Here is a 17,542-nt window from a genome sequence, read left to right as displayed (position 1 = left end):
TAAGTGTAGTGGATAAAGCCATTTTTCTTTGTCCTGCAAAAATGTGATACAGGGTGATTCAGGAGTAATGTGCCGAAAACGGGGGAGCGATTTTCTAAAAAAAAATTGACTTAATTTGGGAAAAAAAATATTAAAAATCAACGGTTACACCTACAATAACGTGCTATACCTTTTTGTAAAGCCCAAAACCTATTCATTTATTTTGTTTTTGAAAAAAAACTGATTTATGATACAGTTTTTTCAAACATTTATTTTCAAAATCAAAATTTCGAAAAAAACGTTCGATTTTTTGTTTTCAAAAGTTCTGTTTTAGTTTTCAAAATGCAGTGCTCTTATTTGTTTTTAAACAAAATCAAAAAACCGTATCCAAAGATGTGTCGAGAAATTAATAACAGAACAAAACTACTTTTTTATAAGAAACCGTATTATTTTTTGTTTTTACCTGGCTGGACTTGTTGGTAAATTAATTTATGAAACATTCACCTTTTTTTCTATTATTTTTTTAACATTAAAACTTCAATGAGGCTACAATAAAGTGATAAAGTATTGGATTTACCCAGAATTAATCAGTTTTTTTCATTCATAACACCTCAAAACTGACCTGTGAATTTTTCTTACTGTTTCTGGGACGCCGGGTGCGCGGTGCTCAAACGGGATTAAGGCAATAAAATCTCAAAATTTTATTGAAAAAAAAAACAACAAACAGAAATGTGTATCTGAAAGGTAAATCAATAGCAAGAAAATACAAAAAATTAGGAAGAGAATTGAAATGGTATCTAGTACAAAATATTTCTCTCTAAACTTTAAAAAATCAGAAAATATGATTTAAAAATTACCTACTTTTGATACTATCAACTGCATACTTAATAATAATTTTTTAATCGTTTTGAATCACCCTGTATAAATTTTATATTTTAAACTATTATATTCGCGATTACACATATTTATTTTACTAACTTAACGGACTTACCGCGATTTTTTGTAATTCAAATTAATTGAATATTTATTCCCGACGTTTCGACAAGATTCCATTTGTCGTGGTCACGGGTAGACTGGAATCTTGTCGAAACGTCGGGAATAAATATTCAATTAATTTGAATTACAAAAAATCGCGGTAAGTCCGTTAAGTTAATAAAATAAACCCTGTATAAAGTTATGACAACTCACCAGACCAATTTCACAAAGAAGATTGATTGAACTTTGTAAGTGAAGTATGTAGATCAACATTATCAAAGCTTAAGATAACTCAACTTGTAATCACCCACAAGATCATAGAGGAAGGAATTCTTGTAGCTCTAAAAAGTAATTTAAACAAAATAATAAAGAAAACAAAATGTTTTTTATTGTACATATTTTCAAATGATAGTAATTTAATTTGATTTTTAAGGGAAGTTCCATTCGTCTCCAGTTTTACCTGCCATTGATAAATTCTTTTCAATGGTATAGGATGCAACAGCTAACCTAAAATTGGATAAATATGAATAAATATTATTTAAAGATAAATATATATTTAATTTTGTAATATAACGGCTTAGAATGAAATTGTAATTTAAATTGGATAAATATAAATAAATATTACTCAAACATAGTTATGTAATTTTGTAATATAAGTGGACGATTTGCGGCTTAGAATGAAATTGTAATTATACTAGCCCTGTTCCTTTGGGAGGTGGCAAGTGCTACTAGTAGTTTACTAGCGATTTTCAATGGAACGCACTTTCAACGAATTCAATACAAATAGCATAGAGGAAGGAATACCTAGAGATCCGACTCGTACCCCTTGCCTAAAACACCCGCAAATTTAATTTCAGATAATTGGTATACATCTCTCTTATTTTTCTCTTGTTTTCCTACATAGAGGAATAGCCCAGTCGAATTAAACATTTCAAATAGAAAAAAATTAGATCGTGCAATTTTTTTCATAGGACGGTAGAGGGGATCACTGAGAGCTTAAAACCAGTTTTTCGGGAAAATTGACCTTGTGCTTAAGCCGCCATCTTGGATTAAAGGTAAAACACGTTTTAGTGAATAACTCGGTTAATTTTGATTTTTGACAAAAATTATTTATGTAAAACTTGTAGAAAATTTAATTTTCTATAACTTTTATCTTATTAAGTTTTTCTATATGACCCATATTTTTCCAATTAATTTGAAAAAACTATACCCCTACTCAGCTTAAACTTAATACCCTCTTTGATTATAGATTTTAAAATCAAGTGCCTGAGATATGACCAATTGTTTATAATAAAAGCTTAAAAGAGAGAGTGAGTTATAAACAATTAGTCATATCTCAGGCATTAATGAACCGATTTGAAAAATTCAAAGACTTAATTGTCTTGCTAGACATCAATTATAATATTTACTTATTTTGTTTAAAACGACACTTACCGATTTTGAGATAGTTCCTTTTGTTTATAAAATTTCATGAATTTGCAAAAACTAAAATTGCAGCTAGATTTATCATCCCCAAAAACATATAAAAACATTTCCATATTGCGTTGATCTTAAAATCTATAATCAAAGCGGGTATAAAGTTTAAGCTGAGTAGGGGTATAGTTTTTTTCAAATTAACTCGAAAAATATAGGTCATATAGAAAAATTTATTAAGACAAAAGTTATAGAAAATAAAATTTTCTACAAGTTTTATAGATATAATTTTTGTCAAAAATCAAAAATGGCCGAGTTATTCACTAAAACGTGTTTTACCTTTAATCCAAGATGGCGGCTTAAGCACAAGGTCGATTTTCCCGAAAAACTGGTTTTAAGCTCCCAGTGATCTCCTCTATCATCCTATGAAAAAAAATTGCACGATCTAATTATTTTCATTTCAGCTTAATTTTTTGTACATCCCGACTGGGCTAAAAGGAATACCTAGAGACGCGAATTCGGTTGGTTTTTCTCTTCCACCCTACAAGCTGCAATGAGACGAAAAACTCCACAGTGCTTATATGTGGTAGTTTTCCCGTGCATTTTAAATGGCACCAACACATTCAACTTTGGAGTTTTGTTCAAAACAATTAAAAACAATTTAAGTGCTCATTAGACGAATTAATTCATAAAAAAAATAATATAATAAATTCAAAACACGAACTTTTTTTTTTATTTCTGTACATATTTATTGAAAGGTGGGTGTCTGGAGTGAGCTATTTGACATTGTATATATATTCCTATAGTACTCTCATGACGTAGACATTGTATATATATTTCTGGCCCCAGGAAATAAGGCCCCAATAAAAAAATGAAATAAGGCCCCAAAAAAATACACACAAAACAACAAAAACGAAATTTCTCAAATTTTGGGGTGTTATTTCATTTTTGGGGGCCTTGTTTCATTTTGTTTTTGGGGCATAATTTCATTACGAAATAAAGCCCCCATAAATTAGACCCCAACACTTATTTTGGGGCTTACTTTCATTTTATTTTAAAAATAATTTGGGGCTTCATTTCATTTTTCATAATTTACATAAAAATGCTACCTATATACCTACTAAATTATCTTTCAAAAAAAAACTGTTGTAAAATTCCGCTTATCAAGGACCCAGAATTGGCAAAGAATCGCATATTGTGTCTCTGTTGGTTTGCAGCAATTTCTTTACATTGAAAAGCATTATTAAATAACAGAATAGCTGAAAAAATCGCGCGATTTTCTAATGCTTTTCAATTTAAACATCGTGCTGCACAGCAAACTAATGCCTTTCAATGTAAAGATCGTGCAGAAAACCATCAGGGATCAGCCGATTTTTTCAGCTATTCTGTTACTTGCTAATGCTTTTCAATGTAAAGATATTGCTGCAAACCAACAGGGAGTAACAGAAAAGCTGCAAGAAATTGAAAGGCAAAACAAATCAAAATCTTTTGATTTTACTCGCTCCGTGTCTCACACCGAAAATTGGTGTCCAGAAAATATTAGGTGTGTTTTTTTGTTTATCTATATAGATTTTGTGCAAAAAAACGACATCGGGATTTTTGAATTCCATAAAAACATTTGGCAACACTGTACATATATTTTGGCAGCTGTCTGTCAAAAATGTTGCTTTTGTTTTTTTTTTATTTTAACTCCGAAGTGGGAAGGCCATTACATCCATGTTGGATGCAAAGAAAAATTTTCATATGGCCATGGCATCCATTTTGGATTCAAAAATTTTTTTTTTCACAAAAACCAAAAATTATCTGTATATTCTTAGCTACATTTTAAGACCATGACCATTAACATTAGTTGCGTCGTTCTTGTATTATAAGCGTTTCAAGGTAGCCATATTGAATTTTTTTTCGATTTTTTAAAAATCAAATGTGAAAACTTTTTTATTTTTTTTTTAAATTTTTCGAAAAAACTTTGGTAATTTTATATACATATCTGTTGAACAATCTTATCAGGATCCATTTAGGACTTTTATCTGAAAAGTGCATTGCGTATATCTCGAGATATTAACATTTCAATGGAACCATCTCAAACTAATTTTTGATTATTTTTTTCTATGAGAGTTTTTTTCAAACCTCGTTTTCTCCGCTTTTTTTTTTTGTTAATATTTTCAGATATTTTTGTATGAACACAACAATAAACCTACCTTGGCAATACTGTTTTTTATCGAGAGAAAGTAAAATCTGGATAATTATCTGGATTTTTCAAAAATCTATACAGATAAAGTTTTTGTTGTTTTTAACACGTAAATTGTTTTGATTTCAAAAATCTCGATGTCGTTTTTTTGCACAAAATCTATATAGATAAACAAAAAAACACACCTATTAAACAAAATTATGCTAGTTTGTAGCAGGATGCTTAATCGGTTGAGAAGTAAAAACACTAACACCAAAGGATATTTTTAAAAATGTGTTTTTTTTAACAAATCGAAGGTTTAACATTAATTCTGGAACTACGAGAACTTCTATTGAATGGTATTACTATAGTACTCCTTCCCTTTGCTGTTATGCGGTTGGTGTTCCGCAGTTATTACAGAAGGCGGCGGCGCGGCGTAAGGAAACACTATAATAATACTTTCAGAAAAGTAGCCAAGGATAAGAAGCGGTGAGTGTTACCTCTGTAGTATCTTGACTCTTTACTCGTCAAATCGAAACTGATTTAATTCTAGTTTTGGCTCTCCTTTTATAGCCAAAAAACATTGAAAAAAATAATAATTAATAATAGGCTATTGAACAGGAAAAAACAGGGTAATAAGGAACTAAGACGTTCACGGGTTTTTATTGCAGGAATCGTTCAATGGGTTATAAAAGAAGATAAAACCGCGGAGTGCTATTAAATGAGAGGGTGGAAACTGAAGATAGGGGTGCAAAAGCCCCCTTTTTGGTTTTTTCAATATACCTCGTAAACCAAGCAAAATTTTGATATATTGTACATACAACTTTTTGTAAAGAATTAAATTTCCAATTGGAATAATGTTTTTTAAAAATTGAAAAAAAAAATTTCCATACCAAAATAGTCGAAACAATCATAAAAAAAATATCAAAAAATCGATTTTTTGAGTTTTTTTGCTTTTTTAGTTGAACATTTTTTTTGGGTTGAGATAGACATAAACATTTCTCCAAAGAAAAAAAGAAGATTAAATTTCCTTCAAAATGCTGTACTCACTGAATTTTTTCATTGAATTTGACCGAAGTATGGCCATTTTAATATATCTTTTTTTCGCATTTTTAGTTTTACTTAAGTAAAACAGAAACATTTGAGGGGAAAGTACGATTACTTAAGCACCAAGAACTGATAACACTGGTCAACAAAATTTAACTTTTTTTTTGCCACAAGAACCAAAATATACTTTTCTAGTAGTTTTTGGGGTGCTGAATCCGAATCTGTGCCTACGTTCTGTAACTTAGTCGAGAACTTCTCGCATCGAAAAATTGTGAAACAAAAATTCCATACGTTTCTCTATTTGGAAAAATAACCTGTGTCTGTATCTCGATGTGAGAAGCAACCCTATAAATTTTTTATTCTATTGGAATTATTGGAAAATGTCAAAAAAAGGGAAAATATTTTTACCTTTGGACATCAAAGGTCATAGACATAGTTTTACAAAAAAATATCCCAAGGCTCGGTAGTCCCAAGGTAGGGCAGTCGGTCAGCGAGTGGAAGGTACCGAGTTCAAGTCACGGTTAGGGCATGAAATTTTTTCTTTTTTTTTTCTTTAATATTCTTTTTTTTATTTTAAAAATTTAATTGATACAAAAATAAATAACCGTGAACACTTTTTCAGAACTAACATCTCACATTTAATACAAGAATATCAATTTTTTTTCAAATATCTTACTTTCTCGCATCCTTTTTGCTTGTGAGTAATTTTGGCAGTTCAATCGAGAAATTATTTCGATAATTTTCTTACAGACACAGTTTTATTCACATTTTTCCAGTCTTTCAAACATTTTTATTCCGAAATGTTTCAAGTCGAGAAAATTTTGTTTATAGAAACAAGCGAATGTGAGAAAATGATTTTTGTGTCGATTCACATTATTTTTGTTCCGCTTTGCGTGTTTCATGCGAGAAATTTCTCGATGCGAGAGTTACAGAACGTAGGCACTGAAGTCAGAAAAATTTGAATGGCCTTTGTTTTTGAAATATTACCGTTAGAAAATGTAAAAAAAAAGTAATTTTGGCTGTTTTCGAGGTTCTGTTTTTATGTGGGGTAATTCATTATAAACAAATTTGTAACGGTTATTATAAGAACAGATATTCTTCTTTCAAAAACTGTTTAAATTTTCCCGATATCTCTTTTATTGCTCGAGATATCTTAAGTTTCATTTAATAAGTCAAAGAGAAACTAAACTTAATCTAAAGTTTAAGTCACTGGTCACAGAATTTTTGCCACAAGAACCAAAATATACTTTTCTGAAGGTTTTCGAGTCAAATCCGCAATCGGAAAATTTCTATTAGCCTCCGTTCTTGAAATATAACCGTTATAAAAAAAAACCCTTTTTTGCATTTTATAACGGTAATATTTTAAGAACGAAGGCTAATAGAATTTTTCTGATTGTGGATTCGAGTTCAGCAACCCAAAAACCTTCAGAAAAGTATATTTTGATTCTTGTGGCAAAAAAAAGTGTAATTTGGTTGGCCAGTGTTGTTTCTGATTCAAAGACCGCTACTTAAATTTTAAATATCTCGGGCAATAAAAGAGATATCGGAAAGATTTAAACATTTTTTGAAAGAATAAAACTAGCTCTTATAAGCACCGTTACAAATTTATTCACAATTAATTACTCCACATAAAAACATAACCTCGAAAACAGCCAAAATTACGTTTTTTGACATTTTCTAACGGTTATATTGCAAAAATGAAGGCCAATCAAATTTTTCTGACTTCAGATTCGACTTCAGCGCCCCAAAAACTTCTAGAAAAGTATATTTTGGTTCTTGTGGCAAAAACCTTGTTGACCAGTGTAATGAGACTTTGTAGAGGGGTTAAATACAATCATTGTTTACTATGGGAGGGAGGGTCAATTTCCCCCCGTTTTGGAGGGAGGGGCAATTTTCTAAAAAAATACTTAAAATTAAAAAAATTATTAAAAAACAACGGCAACACTTACAGTTTTGATTGATACTTTTTTCAAAAGCTAAAATTATAATCTTAATATTAATTTTAAAATGAAGTTATTTTAATCAATTCTTTTTGAAATAAACGAAATAAAAAGAAAGGTAGGCCTAAAAACTCCTGGTACAAGCAAATGCAAAAACACCAGCATTCAGTTGGCCTTAGAAATAGGACAATACAAAACCGGGAGGCTTGCCGCCGATTTCTGAGATCAACCCGGTGAACCCCACAGGCGGATCACTAGTGTGAATCAGATACGTGGGATAGTTATGATCCCCTCGACATCGAGATCATAACAGCGCCGAGAAAAAGGAAGAAGAAGAAGAAGTTGTATTTATTAGATTTTCTTAAATTAGTTTTCGAAGGTGCATGATACCGTGATTTGTGCAGTACTAGTGTCGCAATAGAGTGGTTTAGTAGTACCTGCAATGACAAAAGTTAAACAGTTAGTGATGTGGACCAGAATTTATCTTCACGAATAAGATCTAAAAAATCCGTGTCTCTCGATTGCTATTGTCAACGTATCGATTAAAGTTGATTTGATTTTGACTTTGGATATTGGAGATAATGTGTCAGCAACCGTGTTTTTATTTCCATCGACGGGACGGGTTGGCAAAAAAAACAGCAATAACAGTTAGAAATAAAGTGAAGTACCATACGACTGACTAACAAGCAGAAAATTTTAACGACCCACAGTGGTCTAAAACCTGGCCAAAAATATTTAGGCACATTTCCCACATCAAATAGGTACCAAATGACCAAAAAGTTATTCGGAAGGAAAAATTTTCATTTTCTTGTTACAGTAAAAGCCACTTAAGTGCTAACCCTCTTACTCCTGGATTAGCCGGAAGAAAAAAAATATAAAAAATCAGAAAATGCACGTACAATTCTTTATTTAATTTTTTGACTTAAGTTGTTTCACCAAATAGTTTTTGAGAAATTAAGTTTTAAAGATGAAATTTTGAAAAAAAAATGTTTACGTTTTTTAATTGATTTTGTATAAAATTTTGCAATATTATGGACATAATTATACCATTAGTTAATGACCTAGTAGTTTTTAGTCAAATACTAAAGACTTCATTCTAATAAATATTAAAGTTCCTAAGAATAACAAAAAAAACTGAATCATACTTTTTTGCCGGGAAACCCAGTTTTGTTTTTTTTTATTTGCATAAACCTTTTGTAACCCAAGGTCGTAAATTTAAAAATTAATAAGTCTATCGATTGGCCTTTATCTTTAATAAAACACGTATTTTTTAAAAATTCAATAAAGTCATTATTTACTTAGTTATTTCGATATTTTGGGAGTTAAAAAAAAAGTTTAAATATTTTATTTTTATATAAAAATGCAAAAATTCAAGCAAAAAACTATCTAATATTAATTTTTAGGCACTTTCCTAAAATCCAAAAATAAAACCCCGTGGGGTTTACTAACAAAAACTTTTTTTTTCTGAATTTCGTAGTTTTTACCCAAATTTGCTTATTTTCCAAAAAAGCCCAACTTTCAACATTAATACTGTCAATTAAAAACTATTGGTGCTATTTATTAGAAATTTGAAGTACTATTTCGATAAAGCAATACTTTAAGATTATAAAATAGGCGTGTTTTTTCTATTACTCAGTAGCTACTCATTTTTGATTTTATTCGCAAAACAATAATAAAAATTACACAAGTAAGTATTTGTTTTTATTGTTTTTCGAATAAAATAAAAAAATGAGTAGCTACTGAGTTGTAGAAAAAACACGCCTAATATTAGAAGCTTCAAAAGAAAAAAAAAATAGTTTGTACAGCTTTTATGCAATCTTTTTCGGTTTGTTACAAAAATGTCACATGGGGCTACAAGGGGTTAAATTGTTTTATACCTCAAGAATATTGTGTTCAAATTGTAGGTCTCTTGGAGCCAAATTGACCAAGTTATGAGTATTTTAATACTTCCCTTAGGAACGTTTTAGTCTTTTAGTCCAGAGTTCAAAACTTTAAATCGTTATCCCCACAACTAATGTTTTCAACGCCGGTGCTCCTCATAACTTCAAAACTACTGCACCGATTTTTTTGAAATTTGGAACATTATTTTTTTTACATATTTTTAGAGGTATCCCTGGAGAAATTTTCTCAATAAAATAATATTTATAAAAATCTATAAGTAAGGGTCGCTTTTGAGGAGTTTTTTTTCAAGGGGTCTTTATTTTCGGGGTGCAAACTTGGGCAAACTTCTGAAATGCAAGTTTGTTCTACATATCCAGCAGTTCTATAATATATAGTTTATGCAATTTTGTGACGTGTTCCGCTATTTTAAAAACACTAATGTTAAAAAAAAACAACCAAAAAAGTGCAAATTTTTTGACCCCTCTGTATGAAAAAATAGAGTTGCATATACAATTATTTTTTTTATATCATTCAATGTCATTCGATGTCCATATCAAAATTTTTCACCAAAATCACTTTGAAAATTCACTTTATTTTAAATCGAAAAAAAAATTCGTGTGTACCCAACAAATAGCCGTTTATTTATTTGTGAGGTGGAGCTATTCATGGGAAAGGGATGCAACAATCAACAAAATTCGCATTTTCAGCCAGAAATAGACAAGAGTTTCACTCAAGTTCTTTCTGTTATTATTCATATATTTTTAAAACTCTTATAGTTTGATTTCCTTTAAGTATGAACTTTAAGTTCTGGGGGGGGGCACGTGCTCCCGTGCCCCCCCCCCCCTGGATCCGCCTCCTTTTGTCTGTCGGTGAGCTTTCTAGAAAGCACACAATTTGTTTATTTTTTTCAGCAAGGCTTAAAAATGTTTTATAAAAGTAAGGATTCCATCGAGGTTTCGTTGTGCTGAACTCGAATCCGAAGTCAGAAAAAACTAATCAGCTCCCGTTTTTTAAATATTGCCGTTAGAAAATGCAAAAAAAAGTTTTTTGAGTACTTCGGACTTTTCTTTTATATAAGTGAGTTTGGCTTCATATATAATAAAGGAGATAATGATAAAAAAATGTCTATGGTAGATATAAAATGCCAAACAACTGAGGATATCTCGGGCTGTAAAAAAGATATCGGAAAGTTTTAAACAGGTCTTGAGAGATGGAAAATAGTTCTTATAGAAACCGTTACTAAATATGCTTAAACAACTTTCCTTATATAAAAAAATAAGGTTCGAAGTACAGCATTTTCTAACGGCAATATTTCAAAAACGGGAGCTGATTAATTTACAATATAATATTTCTTTCAAAAACCTGATTTATTTTTTTAAGGGCCCTGTCGGGTTCCCTAGCGTGTTGGGTGCCCCGGGGGCATCGTCCCGCTTGCCCCAATGGTGTGTATGCCCCTAACCATTAGTTTATTTTTGACAAAAAGTGGACATGTACCGTTTTTCCCCTGGACACTTCATTTACATATGTACATATATACTGAGTCAGAAGTATAACTTCTGTAACGTGTACATGTGTACACACACTCTTTTTTTCATTTCCTCCAGTTTACATTTATCCACATTGACCCTATTGTTTGTTAACTTCTCTTGGTTAAATAAAACAATTCAGGTAAAAGAATTATATAAAGGTTTATTCGCAGTTAAACAAAAACAATCTGTTCTATTAAGAAGCTATTTGAGAAGTAATTTTTAAAAAGAAAATTATTGACAACAAAAATAAATTAAATCATTTGTTACTGAGTTGAATAAAACGCAAAGTAAATTTATAACAAGTGTCGTATCTCAACACTCCTCCTCAGCTTGATGATAAATTTTTAACTGTTTTCTAAGTTCAATAAATTGAGGTTTGGGCAACCCTTTTGCCTTCAAATCTGCTACCACACATTTTGCTTCCGTTGAAGATAAACTTGTTGACGTCCAGGTGTTAGCTGTTTTTAAGGACATTAACTCCTCCTCAATGGTATATTTCCATTTATTCCAATTTCTGCTCTTCTTTGCTTCTTGAAGTGAGGTTGCCACATTGTTGACAAATATTTCAGCATTTAAAGCATAAGCAAATTCTTCAAATCTCTCGGGTGGTTTCGTGGTACGCTTACTTCTTGGATGTTCATCATTTGTAATTGCATCTTTGTTAACTGATTCTAATCCTTCACAATCAGTCGCTTCAGTAAGATCATGCTGATAATTCACATCTTCACACAGTGTTAATTGTTGTTGTTGATGATTCGCATCTTCACATTCTGTTGTTTGTTCTTGTTGATGATTCGCATCTTCACATTCTGTTGTTTCCCCTCCTGCTTCGGACATGTCTTCGACTTCATCTTTATTATATATGCTAGATTGTTCCCAAATGTACTGGCTCTTATCTTTTTGTTCTGTTTTTGGAGCTATAAGTAACTGTTCATTGAAAATTACGTCACTAGCTATGACAATTTTCTTTGAGACAGGATTCCATAATCGATAACCATTGGGAGTATTTCCAACCATAACGCACTTTAATGATTTCGGGTCAAGTTTTGTTCGAAGCTGACCAGGAATGTGTCCCATTCGTTGGTGCCATGAACCAATGCTTTTTGCAACACTCATTCCAGCAAATCCGACTTCGAGTTCTTCAATGCATAGTACATACATTTTCCCATTGCTTACAGCTTCAGTTAAGAGATGTTTCCCCTTCCAGATGTGTGCCTTTCCGTTTTCGAAAACTATCTTAATGCCTTTTGATTCAAGTTTCCGAATCGAAAGCAAGTTACAAGACAATTCATTACGAATAAGACATCTTCAATCACCCCAGCACTTTTCTTCTCGTTCAAGGATAGTTTCCCTGAGATATTTCCAATCTTAGTTCCCAATAAATAAGCTCCATTCTTTGCCACCGAGATTTGGACTGGATTTTCTAACATTTTGCAGTTTGTCAAATATTTTTCATCATTGACCATGTGATCGGTTGCTCCAGAGTCCAAATAAAAATGCAAGTAATTATTAGCTTGAGCTTTAAGACTCATCCCAGAATGTGCAATGAAAGTAAACGTCTCGGTCTCAGCATTAGTGGTACTAATTTTGGCTTTCGCGTCATATTTATTTTCTCTTCGACTCTTGCACTCCGAGCGCTTGTGCCCAAGTTTTCCGCAATTATAACACTTAATTTTGTTCTTTGAATACATTGCAACTGACTCATGAACTTCTGGATTTGAGTTTTTCTTTGCTTCATCTAAAATGCGACTTTTGAAGAAATCTATCGTCAACTTCTCGACCTCCATCGTTTCCAAAGCAGTTACCAGTGTCTTGAATGAAGGGGGCAATGTAAGAAGTAACTGACATATAATATCAGCATTTTCTAAATTCGCTCCTGTTGATCGTAGCTCCCGAACCAACTTATCGAATCTTAGAAGGTGTTGTTCAATATTTTCTCCTTCTGCGCACTTAAGTGTTAATATGCTATTTCGCAAAAACATTTGGGAAGCAATACTTTTCCTCTCGAAAGTAAGTTCAAGCCCTTCCAAAATGTCTTTTGCCGTTAATTTGTCTTTAACGTATTCAAGATGACTATCAGCTATGCTATGGATTATTAATGATTTGCATTTCTTCTCTCTTTTTTTAATCGTCAATTTGATTGCTTCATTTGGTTCAGCATCTAGAATGTTCTTCAAGTCCTTGACTACAAATTCTTCTAGATCATGTTCCTCAAGCATCGCCATTAAACGAAATTTCCAATTGTTGAAATTTGTACCACCAAACAATTGCACTTTATATTTTTCTTCTTCCATACCTGGGCCCATAACCTGTTAACTTCTCTTGGTTAAATAAAACAATTCAGGTAAAAGAATTATATAAAGGTTTATTCGCAGTTAAACAAAAACAATCTGTTCTATTAAGAAGCTATTTGAGAAGTAATTTTTAAAAAGAAAATTATTGACAACAAAAATAAATTAAATCATTTGTTACTGAGTTGAATAAAACGCAAAGTAAATTTATAACAAGTGTCGTATCTCAACATTGTTTTCCATTGCAATATCGTCTGACATTTTTTTTAGTTTGGGGTTTTTAACGGCCATATTATTCACCAGTTTAAAAAATACATCTGGATGTAAAATTGGCAAATGTCAAAAATAAATCCAAATCCGAAATAGTTATCCGGATTTTAACTATGAAAATAGTTTAAAAAAAAAACAGTTAAAAATGACTATTTTTTTCTGTGTGATAGTTTATATTATGGATTTGGATTTATTTTTGACATTTCAATTTCTTTACATCCAGATGTATTTTTTAAACTAGTGAATAATATGGCCGTAAGGGTCTTAGTTTAACAAGCTTCAAACAATTGTCCTGAACTTATTATGTTATTAGAAATAAATAAATGTTATAAGAAATAAAATGTGTAGTAAGAAATTATTTTATTCCATAAAGTTTTAGAATTACTCCAAATTACTCCAGACAGTTCGGGACGACCGGAACGACCAAACGAACACGCCAAATAGCTTCGCATTTCTGTAGGTCCCATGATTTATACCCTATTCCCATTCAATAATTTTCCAAGACTCAATTCTGAGCTTTTTAAATAATTTTCCAAATTAAACGATTTTCAATATTTAAAATAAATTTTAATTAGCACATTTTCATGTCAATGCTTAAAAATTTTTGACATGACGAAATCAACTTGGACTTCGGCCAAAGTATTCACTCAATCAATCAATGAGAAGAGGCGGCAAACTTTTCCACGTGGAGTAGGAAGTGAATCGACTGTTCGCTTTTCAGCTAAAGATGTGGAAGATGTGGTGACGATAGTTTATTAAGTCATGGATTGCTGAGTTTGAGGATGTCGCGTTGTTGTTGAAATGGTCGGAGCTGGAGAAGTTAATATTCGCGAGAAAATTTTTGGCAGGGCCTGCAGTGTGCTTTAAGATAAACGTGATTTATATCTTTTTGCTTCTTAAAAGGATTTTTAAACAAGACATAGCTACACAATTTACATAATTTTAAGAGGATTTATCACGATGATGTCTTACAACGAACTCATTTAGAAATCTTCCAAGATGCACCCCGTTTCTAAAATAAAAAAGATATACTTAAATTACAAAGTTTGCTCCGTGAAGGAATGTGCAAACTATTTTTTTTTGTATCCGTGGGTAGGTGTTGAAATCTTCAAAACATTCTATGAGGACCAGAAAAACGCTCATAGATATGTGGGACACTTAACACACTAAAACCACCTTCTCCTTCCGATTGCAACTAAGTTCAGATGGAACTAATCTAGTAACTTATCTTTCTCGAAGTTAAGTTACGTGTTGTAGGTAACTTTCGTGTGAAAGTTCCTACTGATGATATTTATAAATAGCTAAATAACATCTTTTTTTAAAATTAAGAGCCAATTTTTCAATCTTCTAATAAACAGTCAGTTAACTGTTCGACGAATAAAGTTATTAGGCTCATAAACAATCAGATAAAAACATTGAATTTTTCAATCAAGAATAATTTATTCTACAGAATAACAAAAAAAAAAATTGTCAAATTCAAAAAATATTGAAAATTAAACGTCATTTTTATTCATGATTGTTTTTGTTTTTTTGTGTTCCACTGTATTTTTTTCAACATTCTTTCAAAACAGCTTTGACAACTGACACAATATTTTTGTTCAGATTATTCTTTAGAATAATTTTTATTCGTCTCTGAAAGAAGCAGATAGTTTTATTCTTAGGAATAAGCTATATCTGCCTATTGAAAAATTGATTTTTTCTCTATCCTTAGGAATAAGTACTACCTGACTGTTTAACTGACTATTGAAAAATTGGCCCTAAATCATTAAAGTAATGCTTCAAATTTTGTTATAAAAAAAAATATTTTTTAGGAAATTAAACAAATTAAATCTATAAACATTAAAATTTATATTAATCAATGCCGATATTTTGTAATAAAGGAACTAAACTGAGGAATTTCACTGTACCAAACCAGAAAATTTAGTTCTACGCAAACGTCGTACTTAGTTTGTCTCGTCGAAAATTTCTAGTAGGTATTGTTCTTTTAGTATATTCGACTAACCATTTTCTATGCTTTTGAGCAAAATTTTTTATTTCTTCGCGAGCCGTGGAGATTCCAAGATCTCTGTGAAGATCTTCGTTTCATATGTACCACGGCCGGCGCATTTACAAATGATCTTAATAATTTATTTTCAAAAGCTTGTAATCTATTTAAATTTGTATCGCGGGTACAATCCCAGAGCTGAATACCATATGTCCAGACAGGCTTAATTTGTTTTCGATACTAAGTCTAGAATGTTGTCCGAGCAACCAGTACATTTCTCTTATTCATATTTAACAGATCACATTTATTTTTAACATGCGGTTTCCATTTTAATTTCGCGTCGAGAGTCATTCCGAGATATAATAAAAACAGGTAGTCTATTTATTTTCTTATGCGTAAAGTCCACGTGGACTGTCTTAAATTCGTTAAACTTTATTAATGTCTTGATTTTTAGAAGAAAAGCTATTCTTTGTACCGGATTTTAAAAAATGTTTAAATCTTTTTTAGTTGCTCAGATATTAATTTTTAAATGGAATTATTTTTTTTTACCCATGATAATTTTTGACTTTGGGGCCGATTTTCTTTGATATATGTGTTATAAATATACAGTCGTATTTATTAGATTTTTGTCTACTTGTACACTACATAACTTTTCAAATTGTTAAAAATATGCTTTATTTAATAAAAATAATAATCACATTTTTCGCGGTTAGGACAATCACATTATTCGCTGTTAGGACAATCTAGGAATCTAGGACAAATTAGGAAAACCTGCACCAGGTAAAATCTCTAAAACATGTGTTTTTTGCTTTAGTCAAAAATGGGTACAAATAAAAAATTTATTTTTGTAGTTAAAGTTTATTTCTGCTTAAGACCTAGTAACAACAATTATTTAAAAAGTTCTTCTTGATTTTGTGTGCTTGATAGAGCCCGTTTTTTTTTTTTGATTTTATTGCTAATATTAATTCATGCTAATATTAATTCATGATTTATCAGATACAATCCAGGATATTTCACTGATTCAATTAGCTACTTCATACGAACAAGATGACGCTCCAGTCCACTAAAGACACGAATTTTAAGATTGGCTGATGAAGATTACGGTTATCATTGGATGGGAAGAAATGGACCTGTTCAATGATTTGGAAGTTCTCCAAGCTGCAAAATATTGGCTTTTTTTATGAATAGGAGTGAAAAGCGTTACTTATTTGACATCAATAGCACTTCGCACTTCTTGTGGAACAAGAAGAATGTATTCTCTGAACCATCGTTAAAAAAGGGACAATAGATAGAATAAACCAATATTCCCAATAAATTCCTAAAAAACGGGCTCTATTAAATAAATGTTGGAAACAGAAATAAACTTAAACTTCAAAAATAAATTTTTAATTCGTACCCATTTTTGACTTAAGAAAACAGACATTTTTTAAAGATTTTACCTGGTGCAGGTTTTCCTAAATATCATAAAATCTATGAGTTTTCTGGCAAACTTGTGAACTGCATTTTTATTCATTATTGTTTTCTTCATAAGAATACATTTATAAAACACTATGTTTATAACACATTTATCGAAGAAAATCGGCCCCAAAGTAAAAAATTATCATGGGTTAGAAAAAAATAGCTGCGTTCCTTTGGAAATATTTATCTACTTTTTAGTACTTAAAACTACTTTGATCTACTTTACTATACTGAAAAAGTAGTTCAAAGCAGCTTTAAGTACTAAAAAGTAGATAAATATTTCCAAAGGAACGCAGCTAATAATTCCATTTAAAAATTAATATCTGAGCAATTAAAAAATATTTAAAATTTTTTTTAAAATCAGGTACAAAGAATAGTATTTTTTCTAAAAATCAAAACATTAATGAAGTTTTTATCATAAGTATTAACGGAGTTATTAACATGAGTAAAGGCATACCAAAGAAAGCGTTTTCTTAAATTATCGCTAAAGGGTATCAACTTTGCAGATAGAGAGTTACTGTAGAACAATTTTTTTCTTAGAATATACCCAAGCATCATCCCTCAAAGTCTTCTTATCTCATCCCGGGACACCCCGTATAATGGTGCTC

General features: G+C 31.0%; 1 protein-coding gene across 3 annotated transcripts in view; it reads right to left on the bottom strand.

Moving 5' to 3' along the window:
- Window positions 1-1,320: 1,320 nt before the first annotated feature.
- The window catches only part of LOC129907824 (uncharacterized), a 44,496-nt gene continuing 28,274 nt past the window's right edge, over window positions 1,321-17,542 (bottom strand). For all 3 annotated transcript variants that reach the window (XM_055984200.1, XM_055984202.1, XM_055984201.1), the window contains exon 4: window positions 1,321-1,461. In XM_055984200.1, the coding sequence (XP_055840175.1) occupies window positions 1,383-1,461 (79 nt within the window). In that variant the 3' untranslated portion in view covers window positions 1,321-1,382. The remainder of the gene's footprint in view (window positions 1,462-17,542) is intronic.

Source organism: Episyrphus balteatus, chromosome 1 (assembly GCF_945859705.1).
Source record: "Episyrphus balteatus chromosome 1, idEpiBalt1.1, whole genome shotgun sequence".
In the NCBI taxonomy this organism is placed as follows: domain Eukaryota; kingdom Metazoa; phylum Arthropoda; class Insecta; order Diptera; family Syrphidae; genus Episyrphus; species Episyrphus balteatus.
Note: the sequence above shows the minus strand (reverse complement) of the source record. Positions and strands in the feature narration are given on the sequence as shown.